The sequence below is a fragment of the Chamaea fasciata genome, unplaced genomic scaffold (assembly GCF_029207755.1).
Source record: "Chamaea fasciata isolate MVZ Bird 193981 ecotype frontalis unplaced genomic scaffold, bChaFas1.0.hap1 SCAF_8, whole genome shotgun sequence".
Taxonomy (NCBI): Eukaryota; Metazoa; Chordata; class Aves; order Passeriformes; family Sylviidae; genus Chamaea; species Chamaea fasciata.
Window position 1 is genome coordinate 35,347,681 of NW_027094093.1, and position 14,695 is coordinate 35,362,375.

Consider the following 14,695-nt stretch of genomic DNA (forward strand, 5'->3'; position numbering starts at 1 on the left):
AGATGCTGCTTTGTTATAATTAGGGCAGCAAATTTTGTTTTCTGTTTGGTACTTGCTGTTACATATTGCATGTAATGTATGGCACTGTTAAGGGAAAAAAATTGGAGTCAAAGTGCCTGGAAAGTTAGGTCTGCTCTGTAGCACTGTGAGATTGTTGACATCTGCCGAGGTTGGAGAGCTCAGTAAGCAGGAAATGGGGTGTCACTCTGAGTGGTAGTTTACCATTATCCTGGCATCCTAATGAAGTGTCTGCAGTGCACAGAGCTTCTGGATGGCATCTTAACGCACGGCTAAGCAAAAGCACTTCTCTCCTTGTCACTGTCATCCATCTGCCTGCACCCTACTGTAGCCAATGGGATGGAACCATGCTACAATGTGCTATAAGCCATTTAGAGTTGCACATTGCATAATCAGTCCCATCAAATATGTAAAAAATGACTATTATTGGTTATTTCTCTCAAACTCTGGCACCTGGAGTTCGATACATTAAAGTTTAACTTTTCTAAGTGCTGCTTCTTCCCATTAATTCCACATATATTTTTGTTAAATGGGAGTGAGTTGCAAACTCATTGTCTTGGGTCTTGCTAGTGGATTGCAAAAAGTTGTATGAATATTCATTGCAAATTCCACTTTATATTACACAGGATGAATTTATCAATTGCCCAGATAGAGCGATTTCACACAATTCTCATTTTCTTTTGCAACAACTAATTCTGAAGCATGAATAAAAAGTAAATCAATTCGGATCACAAATTGCTTATTTTCTTTATAGCTAATATTAGTTAGTTTCAACACTTCTTATAGATTTTTTTTAAAAAACAAGAAAATATTTTACAATATATCTGCAATAGAGGATTGCCACAGTATACTGTGAGTGATTAAAATTGGGACTTTTATGTTGCATGCAGTAACATTAAAATATCCTGACATTAAAAGTGGTAAGAATAAGTGATTTATATATTAATACATTAAAACCTGTGTATCTTAGCCAGCATGACTTCCAGAATATGAAGACTTACCAAACAAAAGCAGAGTTTTGGGCAGTTGATGTGTCTGGAAAAAAAAAAAAATTAAGCCAACAGAGTACTCTCTTTTAAGCAAGTTTTCATTCCCTGATAACACCAAAGCTATCAAGGACTGGGGTTAAGCATTGTGTGACAGAGCAAGCTTTCTAAAATGGGCAAGAGCGAGATGAATTGGCTAAGTCGGGTGTTTATTTATACAAACAAGAGGGCAGAACATAATTTAGTTGCATCAGGAATTTTTCACAGACATTAAAACTATAGCAAACATAACAGCGGGGATGCTTGCACAGCAGCACAGTGGGGAAGCTCACAGAGCGTCTGCCCACACTCCGGCTGGCTGTAGCCAGCGCCATAAGTCTCACAATTTCATTAACACTAGAAAATCCACCTAAACCACCCGGTTCTGATTTAAAAAAAAAAAAAAATCAAAGGAATGAAATAAACAACCAAAAAAAGAAAAAAAGAAAAAAAAAAAAAAAGGAATAAAAAGACCCCAGACAAGACCCGTCTTTCTCTCGGCAGCCGAATCAGTTGAGAATTGTTGGAAAAACTCTTGGCAGGCAGATTTTGCTGTAGCAACAGTGTGTGACGTTTTAACCACAGCAGAAATCTTATCCAAAAAAACAGAACAAGGTGAGAAGAGCCTGTAAGAAAATCAGGGAAAACCATGCCTAAAAAGCCAACAACAGCAAAAGGTGGCAGATCAATAGTTTGATATTTTATTCAGGATCATAAATCACTGGGTTTTTTTCAGCAGTTCAGCCGTGAGGCTCGAAAGCATAAAAAGAAACCATAGCTTGTGATAAAATTAGGCATTAATGTGAAGCATAAATGCCATTTAACATTAAACATGCACAAGCCACCGAAATGCCTGGAAAAAGGGAAATGGGCACTATAGTGAAACTATACAAAGTAAATCAGACATGAATAATGCAGCAGGTCTGAGGAGGGTCACGGGTCAGACCCCAGTACCTTACAAAATAATGAATGCATGTCAGGTTAGAGACATCCATCCCTTCCTAGCCAACGTGAGTTATTGGAGATAAACCCTGGACTTCCTGTTCTGAAACAAAGTGGCTTGTTGTAAACATCTATGTCCATTTAAAATTAATGATTAAAAGAAAGATTCAGTGGGATTCACTTAAGTATTCTTTATGGACACGAGTGCTAAAGGTTACTTTCTTCATTCATTTTTACCCAGCCACTGTTAATGTTAGAGACACGTCATGTTTTCTTCTGTGCCCAAATGTTTATCCAAAGCTCATTTACAAAAGGGCTTATATAATAGTAAGATGGGGGTTTTTTTCAATGCATTCTTCATTTAGATATAAACAAGAGAGCATCCCCACGGTTTTGCTCTGTTAAAGGGAGCCAGCCCTATTTTTAAAGACAGTAACCCAAATTCTAAAAATATTTTCTATGATTCCTTTACACGGCAAAACCATCTGTGATTCACTTCAGAGTATCCTGATCTGCTGAAATTATCCCCTACATCTCCCAAAATTTCCCCCAGAAATGCAAAGAGGATTAGCCCTCCTCTCATTCTTTATTTGATATATGTGATTATGATGACATGCCCTTCCAAAATTTTCCTGGGGAAAAGAGAATTTAACTTTCCAAAATGATTTTTTTCCCCTTAGATTTTCACCAAATCTTACAATAAAAAGAATGTAATTAAACCAAATATTGTTTATTTTTATCACAACTGCTCTGCTTCCTTTTCTAGACTTAGCTGGAGAATTTAACAGCTGTTCAGACTGTTTTCCTTCCTTTTCACCCTGCACTGCTGGGCTTCATGATACAGCAGAGTGAAGGGGGATAACTTTTTCCCCACCCATTTGTAAAAATCCATGTTTAAGGATTTCTTCCCTCCACTTGAGCAAGGTAAAGAGAAAGATCTAAAAAAAAAAAAAAAAATTAAGAAAACCTTTCTACTCAGGGATCTGACAGAGAAAAATTTCTAGGAATGTGGAACTGAAGGAATTACAGAAATAAAGCAAATACATAGGTATTGCAAATGGAACATAAGATCTTGCATCTGATCTGTTAAATATTCCATCAACAAGGTCAAGAGTAAAGACAAGCCCAGCCACAAAAACTGAAGCGAGAGTAAGCTTTAATAAAAAAAATGAACAGTTTATCCTCTTCAGCTTCTCAAGTGGAAAAACAAATTCTTTTATACTAGAGAAAAATCAAGCCTGTATAGAGCATTTGAAAAAAAAAACTCACCGATATCAACCATTTTAATGAAAGAGTACCCAATATTTTCATGGAACTATAAAAGGGAGCAAGAATAAGTGTTACGGCAAAAAGCCTGGGCTCAGCAGCTTTGTGTGGGAAATGGTGAAATGTGACTGTGATTTATAATGAGAAAAGGTATCTACAACATACAATTTTCTACCTAGCTGCAAATAATAATTCATAGTGATGTCCCTTCCAGATAAAATACCTTTGCAATGTAGGACTCATGTGGTAAAATGATCATGATAAATGTCAGACCAGTGCAGGTAACGGCTTTACAAACCATTAAGATTAGCTGGCTCTTTTTTTTTGATGATAACAGTAACCATGCTGTGACTCTATGTGGTAATAATATCTCAGTACTGATAAATGCCAGAGCCAGGCAGAGGTGTTTATCATTCCCAGTTCAGAAATGCTGACTAAAGTTACCACATGTTGCCTGTTTTTTTTTCTTCTTTTACAATAGACTAACAATTAATGAATAGACCGATGCACAACATAATTTTGTTCAAAATATCTATGGTTTTTTGTGCTTTATTGCCTACCCAAATATCCCCTATATTCCAATTCTGATGACATTAGTAATGTAAGCTCTAAAACAAAGCTTTCTACCTTTGCCATTCTCTCAATAGATAAATAAATAATTTTTTTTATAAATTAATATTGGGGAGGGGAACTATTTTATCTCTTTTACATATACATCTCACAAAGAATTGCAGCCTCTGTGAGCAGCAGAGGGTTCAGGGACGTGGTTCCCTATCTGGTATCTGTGTTAAACAGCACAGAGCAGAGACACTGACATCAAGAGAACACGATAAAGTTTTACTGTACAACACTTCCTTGTAAATATTCTGCAACAAAGAGTGAGCCTTTCCTTCCACTGAGCTTGCCCCTGCCTCAGTGTCCCAGTTCCACTCATGCCCATTGAACTCTCAGGAAAGAAAAACAAGCAAAACAAAACAAAACAAATAAAAAACACCCCAGAATTAAAAATTGAGCTACTTGAGAAACTTTATTCGTGAAGCTGTGGAGATGCAAGGCAGCCCCAATATAAATATAACTGATCTAGTGAGATCATGGCATGTCTTGTCCTTTCACAGCATGCCCAGGGAAGGGCAATGGAGCTGGGGAAGGGTCGGGAGCTCCAGGCTGGCGAGGAGCAGCTGAGGGAGCTGGATGTGTTTATCCTGGAGAAATGGAGACTAAGGAGAGACCCTAGTCCCCCTCTGCAACAACCTGACAGAAGGTTGCAGCAGGGTAGAGGTTGGTCTCTTCTGCCAGGTAATAAGTCACAGATTGAAAGGAAATGGCCTCAATTAATGCTAGGAGAGGTTTAGGTTGGGTATTAGGAAAAATTTCTTCATTAAAGGGATTGCTAAGCATTGGAACAGTCTGCCCAGAGCAGTGGGTGAGTCACCATCCCTGGAGAGACTGAAAAGCCATGTGGATGTGGCACTGCAGGACATGGTTTGGTGATGAACTTGGTAGTGCTGTGGTAAAGGTTGGACTCGATGATCTTGGGGGATTTTTCAAAACCAAATAATCTCGTAATTTTATTTACGCACACCAAGAAGCACAAATAAAAAGCCCAGAGAATTTTCACCCTCTTGCTATAATTAACTTCTGCAAACTTCTTACCATTTTTGTTTGTAGTTTCAGACCTATTTCCACTGGGCAGTTCACCCACAGAACAAAACTGAGCAGTAGTAATGGCTTATGGCAGAAAATATCAAGGGATGACTGCACTGCAAGGCTGGGGGAGGTTGTGCTGTTTAGAAGTTAAGGTTTTTTGTAGGGCAAACAAGAGAGAAATGCACAGAAAGTGTGCTCATCATTTGTGTTCAACTTCATTATCACTACGGTCAACTGCTTGACTTCCCATAGAATAAGTCCATGAGAAAGTTTGGGATTTTTTTTACTGGAAACTGATACCTATGCACTGCCTACTTTTAGGTCTTTGTCTTCCATGTCTATATGATTGTTGAAATTAAAAACAATTTCAATATAAACATCTATATCTGTGGGTATGAAGTATTAATCTCAACAGGAATTGACAACACATGCTGAGGAAGGAATATTATCCTAGTGATTTTATTTTTTAAATTAAGCTTGATTGCAGGAAAATTTTAGCTTGAAACTTTTTTTTTGGTGCAACCTTTAAATCAAGTCACTAATCACCACGTATGCTTATGCAGCACCTACTGAAACTGGGAGTTAATCCTGATTGAGATCTCTGAGTGCTAGGGTAATATGAATATTAAATAGGAACATATACAAAGAATGATAGGTGATAATTAAATCATAGATGATAAGATCAGAAAAGTGTTCTCAGGTTATCTGGGGCATGTAACATGCAAGATGTTTTCCCTACGTCAGACCTACTGGTACCTTATCTAATCTGTTCCTAAATGAAAGCACAGTTGTACATGGCTTTCCTTTAGTTGCAACATCTTAGACAAATCAATGAAAATATCAGCCAAACCTTTCCCACAAAACTATGAATCATAGTGAAACAGGAAGGTATACCTCAACAGAAGTGGCAGAACTGTTCTTATCACCCCAAAGGTGAGATTAAAGCCCTTAGAGCTGCATTCTTTATTACTAATTTTAAGTTCGAAACACCTTTTTTTTTTTTTTCCTGCAGAAATTCCAGTTGTGGGTTGTTATAGGTATGAGAAAATACCTGGAGTGGAATAGTTTTTTGAAATAGTTTTTCACAAGGATGAACTATTAAAAACAATAGCAATTTTTTTATTTCCAAATAAAATGGGATGTTATAGACAGAGATTCATAAATATACTGGTTTTAATTATAATGAATTAAAAAAATTACCTAGGAAGTGCACCTATCACAGAAACTGCAGTACTGGACAAATGCAATTCCAAAGGATAATTCCATTTAAGACGTGGGTCTCTCAGTTCTTGGGGGTATTTTATCCACGGAAGATGGTCTACCAGTCTAATAAAATAAGTTAAAAGTAAAAAAATTATTTTTTGTGAACCAGAAAATGCTTTCTCAAGATTAACAGAGAATTTTTAATCTTTGTAAACTACTTTTGTTCTCTGTTAAGGTGAAAGAAGGTGTGAAATATTGTGGTTTTAACCACATACTCATGATGACTTACAAGGTACCAGCTACATCACTGTGCAAAGCAATGTCTTAATGTGGCACTCAAGTGTTTATTTTCTTTTTTCTTCCCTAAGAAATCCAGAACAATGCCACTCGCATCAAATCTATAAGGAACCTGGTAAAGAAGCTCCCTAGACCCAACTATGACACAATGAAAATCCTTTTCGAACATCTACAGAAGTAAGTAGAACCATGGTACTGACAGATCAGTAATTTTAAAAAAAGGAATCGGTGTGCGGTGTCCTAATCCTATTGGAAGTGTCATACAAAATACCAAAGGTAATTACAGTCTTTGGCAAAACTAAGCATGATTTATGGTATCTATGTACATCCTATTCCCGCACAAAAAATGAGGATGTCTAATCAAAATCCCAAATTTTAACTCAAGGAGAAAGCAGGACAATCCTGTTTCCTTCAATGCAGTCAAAAACATTGGGATTACCATGTTACAGGTGCACTGAATTGGGCAAATGCAACATGTTCCAGATTGCATTCACCCAGTTTGGCTGAACTGCTCCAGGAATGGCCTTTTGGATGATCATGTTTTCAACACTGAGGTCCCTGCTGTTCCATCACCTGTACTGCTCTTGTGCTGTGTTAAGGTCACAAACAGCCTCGCTCAGGAAAACACAGCAAGTGCTCTTGTCCCTCAGAAGGAGCTTGTGACAACACAGAACCCCTAAGAAATGCTGAAGAGATACTTGGAAGTGCAACTTTGCTCTCCTAGTGTTGCTGAGATACCACAGAGGCAGAAAAAAAAGCCCTGTGAGGTTGCCCCTCATCATTCTCCTGTGGTTTCCACACTTATTGAGCTGCTTTTGCAAGAGATGTCAACCCAAAAAAATCAACCCAGGATGTCACGTTTTCTTCTTGTGCCTCATGGCATTAACAGCAGAAGTGTGCACAGCTCACGTGGTTCACTCAGACACCCACTAGGGCTGTTAGACCTGCAGGATGAGCAGGGAGGCCTCAAGGTGGGAATATGTGAAAGGCAGGAAGATGTGACCCTATTCCTCCTTGATGTTGGCACTACCCGTGCTGTTTTCTACAGTCCCTTTTCAGCCAAACTACCCCTAAAACTGAAGGGACATCAGGATCTGGGCCCCCATCAAGGCACAGAGGAGTATTTCATCCCAGGAATGAGATACTGATCCCAGTGAGGGAGTGATAAAGGCTCCAAATCAAAGACCACTCTGAGCTTATAATGAATGATGCCTTTATAGTGATGATTTCTTGGCATGTGCATGTAAGAGATGGAGATCCTTTATCTTGTTTTGTGGCTTCCAGCTGAAATGGCAAAATGAAGTCCATATAGCTGTGGGAATGTCCCCATTTCATTAAGCATGGAAGGATTTTAAGCAGTCCATAAAATGACTGAGTTTGGCCTTGCAGAAAAACAGTTTCCTGTGTGTTCATTTGATGTACTGTGTGCACACATTCTCTCCTTCAGCAGGTTATCTAGAGAAGGATGATAATTTATTACTGGCAATGGAAGAATAATAAGGGAAATTATTTCCTGGGAAGAACATGAGTGCGAGGAGTGGGTACACGCTGTCAGCACTGATATGCCATATACAAAATTTACTGCTCTCTGTGTGGCATTGATCTTAACCTGAAAAAGTTTTGTTGCCATGTCTTAGGGGAGAGATATCAGGTATACACAATAAGTCTTTGATCTCATAGTTAAATCACTTGATTGAGACTCAGGAGACGTGGGTTCAGTTCTTGGCTTTGACCGGATGTTCTGGGTGACCTTGGGTAAATCATTTAATCTCCCTGTGCCTTGGTTCCTTGTTTACAAAATGATGATAATACTTCCTTTGTCTGCCTTGGCTTTTTAGAGCATAATCTATTTGGGACACCGATTGTTTCCTGCTGTGGATGTGTAGAATAACTGGTGAAACTGGACCCACACTGGTGTTTTGGTTTTTTTGTTTCTTTTTTGTTTTGTTTTGTTTTGTTTTTTGAGAAAAGAAAATAAAAAGGAAAAATAGAACTGCTAAAATAGAGGGAAAAAAATACCAATAATTCATAATGCAGAGGTACACCGAGGCAACACAGTGGCACAGAGTGATGGAAGGCAGGAAGACATGACAGTGGAGCCATTTGAGGTTTTAAGCATTAGGGGAGTAATTGTCTGAGTCTCTCTGAAGAAGGTCAATCTTCTTCTCTGCCTCAAACACATCCTCAGGAAAAGATAGGGCTATTCCATAAGCTTTGCTCCATTGATATGGAAGCAACAGTAGAATAGATATCGAAAGCACAAAAAATCCCCCCTAAAAATAAAACATATGTGTTCTCTTGAACTTGTTGATGCTAAAGACAGGGGTCAGTGTGAATGATCTCATGGCTCCATAAACAAGAATGAAGTAGTGCACTTACATTTTCAGTAATGATGTGATGCTTATATTATGCAAATATAGACAATGCGCATTTGTTTGGGTCAGTCTAGGAAACACGACTTGTTTGTAGAGGTTACAAAATGTAGAATTATATTAATTTTGGGGATGCTCCTCAGCAGAGGAGTGTCAGTGTCCCTCAGCACGGACTTGCACCACCCCCTCTCAGGCCTTTCTCAGGGCAAATCACAGGAGTTTCAAAAGCTGGTTTGTTGGAAAAATAACTAAACTGATTTTATTTGAGCCTTATTACTTCAGTTTCTGTATTTGCTGGCTGAGATGGCTGTTCTTGCCCAGGGTTGAACTGGTCTTAAGGGGGTTCTGGTGGGGAGAAGATGAGGGATTGCAGCTATGCTGTTTCCATGGCATTCCCCTCTTTCTCCTACCCTTCTCCTACTCCTTTCTTTCCTGTCATACAGACAGACAGAGCAGGGCTACACAGACCTGGACCATGGGGCTATTTAAGCCTGTGACCTCTACACAGCACATGAGAGCATCTGCCTCACTGACACTCAGCAGGAGAACCCAACCTTTTCCTTATCCTAAGCCATTCTGCAGCAATCCAGTCTGCAGGAGCAGGTCCAGATCAAGCAGAAATAACAGTGAGAAATGCACTTCAGAAGGGTCCTCCTTAGAAACCTAGACAAAGCAGGTGATGAGAGAGTCTGTGAGAAAGGCCTGGCAGCAGGGATTAACATCGGTGCCATATATCTCTCTTAAACCAAGCTCTCTGAAGCTGCAAGAAGTCACAGTGCAGAGTATGCAGCCCACAGGAGGTGGATTAAAAGCAAAGCTTGGGGCTGCAGTACCTGTTCTTTCAAGATTTTGTGTTTGATAGGAAAAACCACAACCCACTGACGTCCCTGTTCATCTTTCCATGAAATCTCTTCTACTTAAAAGCAAAATAGACAAAATATGGGACTGAACAGACATATCACATAGCTCTTGTCAGTCTAATTCCATAAGGAATTGCTCTATTATGACTCATGCTGGAAATAATTGAGCACAACTACTATTAGGCTATTCGTGCTTCTTCCCAAAGATGAGCAGATAGACTTTACACAGGAAAGAAACAACAAAAACCCAACCTGAGTAGAGATTTTCCTGAATAAAGGGCTACAGAAAACAGCCTGTTCTACTCAAACATATTTAGAGAATATTTGCTTGCTCTGTACAGCCCATATATTTCTGCCTCATACACCAGTTTCACAGCTCTTCTCTCTTTCCTCTTCCTTATTCACAAGTGACTTTTGCTCCCAAACAAAGTGAGCTACTCACAGGTATGAGATAAAACTGATGCAACTTTCTGGTGCCATTTTTTGGGTACACACAGAACATCAAATGATGCAGAAACCTTGTCTTGACTCTGCACAAGCATGAACTGAGCACAACAAATCCCTATCTGAGAAACCATTGTATGTACCCAATAATTTACTCACAGAATTGTAATACAAGTTAGGCAGAAGAAGAATTTCACTCTACACAGTGTTTTATGACCTGTTTTCACCACAACACCTTGAGGTAGCTGTTACACACCTATTGGGAAACCAAGGCACGAGAAGTTTAAACGACTTAAAGGCTCAGCATAAACCAGCAACACAATCTAAAAACCTGGAGGTTTTTCTTTATTATTTGCACAGAGGCTTCTCCAATGACCACAAAACTTCTCTTTTCTCCCTCATGCTAAATGCAGCAGGGAGGAGGAGCACCCTGGCTGGGTCCTCAGCACTGTGCTCCGAGCTGGCGAGGGCGGACGCCGCTCTGCTCCAGAAGCTGTGTGCCTGCATTATACAGCAATGTGCCTGAGCTCATAAGCTGTGCTTATTAATGTTAAATTAATGAATCTCAGCCTGCTCTGCTTATTAGGTTGAGCTCCGTGCCACCACAAGGCAGCTCTGCGCCTCCCAGACCCCGAGCTGTGTCACATCTGACCAGGCTGGAGCACAGGGCAGCCAAGCTCCGTTCTGGCTGTGCCCATCCGTGTGGATGTCCCTGCCTGGGGATGTGTCAGAGGCAAAAACCCCTCTCCTTGATCCTGATTTCCCTGCACAAAGGCAAGATAATATGTGTTATTTACAAAACTATAAAAGGGATGCTGAAATAATTAAATGGGAAGGCAGGGGCCAGCTCCCATCCCTCTCCCTTCCGTGGAAAGTGCGGAACCCAGATGCCCAACTGTGGAAGATATTCTTCCAGCAGCAGCATCTGCCTCCTTGGCAGGCACTTCAGGCAAGTTGTCTGGGGAGCTCTGCAGTTGCCTCTTGGTTTATCACGTGGATCTGTTAATGTGCCCTATCTGGCTGGCTTGTCCAGGCAGGAGCTGATTTGTTTTAATTCACCTTTGAATCTAAGAAACTCTATTTATTTTGCTCCATTTTTTTTCCCATACTCTACATAGCATGGCAAGTAATTTTCAGGTGCCACCCAGGCTTTCTGCCCCTTCAGAGGGAGGATGTTGATTTCCTTCCTGACTGTCTTCCCCCTCTGCCCAAATTCTTCATTCTTACTACTAATTGTTTGTATTGATTTCACTGGAAAAATGCTCCTCATCAAGGGTAGAACTATATATCTAAGACAAACCCGCTGATATGAATATATTATTCAACAAAAGGCATAATTATTAATCTTCAGCTGTTTTGACAAAAAAAAAAAAAAAAAAAAAAAAAAAAAAAAAAACAACCTCCTTCCATGTTCATAAGTCAGTGAACAGGAAAAAAAACATCCAATCTTGAAAAGAGTAGGGAGGAACAGTCTCCCCATCTCAAACCTCACAACTCTTGGCAGCAACATTCTGAAAAACCAAGGTTTTTCCAAACTGTATGCAACTAAACAGACTTGTTTCTACCTATTAAAAACTAAGGAAAAAAAGAAATTGAGCAGAGCCATGCACAGCCAGCAGCCCACAGTAGCCCTCACACCAGGACACAATGACAATGTGATGACAAATCCAGCAGCAGCACCCAGAATTCCGAGGGAAAACCAGAAAATTAAGCTGAAGTACAGCATATAGTAATGCTAAGCAGAAGATGTCTGCAAACTTTTTTTTTCCTCCAAAGTTGGTGGAGGAAAGATGTAGCAAACATATGTGATTTTCACTTGCTAAACTACGTGTCATATCAGCAGTTTTCAGGCAGGCTCGTGTAATAAATGTAGGCTCAGGAGAACCCTTTTCTCACACAGCGAAAGAGCAGATTACACTAAGAACCGTGCAAGTTTTCTATCAAGAAAAAGAATAATAATAAGAAGAAACGTAAAAGCTCCTGAAAACTAAAAACAATCCCCAGAATGGAGGACTATACAAAAAAAAAAAAAAAAATCAATTTGGTGAACCTGTGGAAGACCTACAACCCAAAATGTGGAACAGGCACTTAAGTTTTCCCTCAGGAGGAATGCCCAGATTTTGAAAGGTGCAGAAGCGCTTAAATGAAGGCACAAGAAAGAATATTTGTTGAAATTATTTCTTGAATCAAGACCTTTCTTTATAAGCAGGCAACTCATGAGCAGCTTTTGGTCTTCAGGCATGGGACAGCAGCAGGGAGAAAAGTTTAACTGCGCTCGTACAAACTTTGGGGGAGCAGCTACTGGAAATGTGAGGAGGCGCAAGTAGGTGGACTGAGCAGTTACATAAAAGACTCAGGTATACCTGACTACCATTTTAGGATTTATATGAAATGATTTAATCATATTTTAACTTGAAAAGGGCAAATATATACTGAGAAGTGCTTTTGCGCACGTGCTTTTCTCAGTTTCAGCTATGGAAGTGTTTTACAAAGGAGCTGGAGCAATGCCAACACTCATCCCACTTCCCACAGCTTCCCAGGGCTCTTTTTGGGGGAAGGAGAAGAATTAAACCCTTTTCCTCTCTGTTAAGCACACATCAGTTTACTAAACTCACTCTTTGGAAGTAAGCGGACACAAGAAAAAGTGCACCAGACACAAGTGTGCACAGGACAGGAATAATAGTAAATTTTGGGTTAAAGGGGGAAAAAAAAATCCAATCCCTCAGAAGCATCTTTGTGCATTTTGATTTTTGGGGTTGGGACCTGCTACTGAAGGTTTTGCAGTCATGCCAAATCCTACTCTTTGAGGAATAAGAAAGTTTACAAAGTTTAGTTCTTCCCCAAAGAATACCTTACTGCTTAGTTCTTTTAACAAGAAGCATGATGTGTAATTAAAGCCACATTCTCACTCCTTGCTTCCATCTACTTCCTATTTCTGCAACTGCATTTAAAAATATAAACCCTGATTTTCATAACAGTTAGGCAAATAATTGCACTCAGTACTCTTCAATGCTACCAAGTACAGTACTGGTGTATCAGCAAATAACAGAATGATAAAAATAATTAACATAGTTTTAATTTAAATATTTATGACACAGTTGACTCTGTGGCTGCACGGCACCATTGTGCTGAGTGCAGTACACAAATCCTGATAGATAGAGGCCCTGTTTCCAAGAGCTTCTATTGTTCATCCCACATTACTCAATATCAAACAATCTCAAAAAAGCTTTTCAAACATTAATTAAATCCCCTAACTTCCTTTTCAGGTCAGTAAGTTTTATTATCCTAGTTGTGTAGATAAAGAAAGTGAGGAATGGAGAGGGTGAGGCACTTCCCCACCACGACACAGCCAACACTTCTCACTTCCACTCTTTGCTTGCGCCCCAGTCCCCCAGCCGAGCCCCCCAAGCCTTTGAAGGCTCATCCATGTGCTGTGGGTGTACGTGTGCATCTGGCCAGCACATCCCAGGGAGGGCTGGTTACTGCTAAGGACTCTTAAGTTAATCAGGACCACATGAGGATCCTGCTTCTGGTTTGCACTCACACCAGCTTCAGCAAAATATCACTGGCGGAGTTAATTTATGTGATTTTGTAACCTCTTAATATTGCTTGGGCTTAGTGTTCTTTCCAGCTCAAATCCTTTTTTTTTTTTTTTTTTTTTTTTTTTTGGCCAAAATTAGGAGTTCTCAATTCACTACAATGGCTCTTTCCCCTTTTTTTTTCTTTTCTTATGTGGGGAGATTGGGCCCTAACACACTAAAGTCCACAATCAGGTCATCAAAGGGTAAATTGCAACGCTTTTAGTTTTTGTGCCTAAAGATGTGTGATTTTTCTCAGAATTAAGGTTTTGAAATAAATAATTTGCTTGAAGTTTCTCAGATATTCATTGGAACTTAAACAAAACAAACCAAAACAAAAAAGGCTTTAAGACCAAAATGTCAGGGTTCTGTGCAAAATAATTAATATAACACAATAGGATCTATTCTACTATTGATTGAAAAGGAATTTATGCAGGTAATTCATTAAGGCTAGTGAGAGCTTGGCATGTAAATCCCCCAGCACTTTGATGGGAAAACAGACCCTAATTTTTTTTTCCAAATAAGCTATAAAATACATGATTTTCAGTGGAAAATATATAAAAAGCAAAAGCAAATACCTGAACAGCTAGGGCCCTGCTCTGTGAGGGTTCTGGAATGACATTAGATCAAATCCTTTTTCACACACTGCAAAAGAGGCAACAATCATTTCAATCACCATGTTAAGAGAATCAATACAATTTTTCCTTCCAGAGAATGGTACTTTACATTGCAATATTTACAGGCTATCACCTTCATACATCTCTTTTTGTGGTCAAGTGCATGATTACTACTTCTGACAGGGTATTGGTGATTTTCTTATGAAGATCTACAAATTCTTGTAAATAAAAACCAATCTAAAAAAGAAAAAAGAATAACAAATCTGTGGACTGGAATGCACCCTACTTGTAATGGGAACAAAAAGCTGGCAATGAAATATAAACCTAAATCACAGCAGAATGACCTACTTTAAGGCATTTGCCAAAGAGACAGTGTTTTAGACAGCTCCTCTGAAGTAGCGTCTTTATGTCTATGCCATCTGCAGA

At 39.4% G+C, this 14,695-nt stretch overlaps 1 protein-coding gene across 3 annotated transcripts in view; it reads left to right on the forward strand.

The window, feature by feature from the left end:
• The window catches only part of ARHGAP15 (Rho GTPase activating protein 15), a 324,791-nt gene that overhangs the window by 294,863 nt on the left and 15,233 nt on the right, over positions 1–14,695 (forward strand). For all 3 annotated transcript variants that reach the window (XM_066190404.1, XM_066190406.1, XM_066190405.1), the window contains one exon: positions 6,470–6,575. In XM_066190404.1, the coding sequence (XP_066046501.1) occupies positions 6,470–6,575 (106 nt within the window). The remainder of the gene's footprint in view (positions 1–6,469; positions 6,576–14,695) is intronic.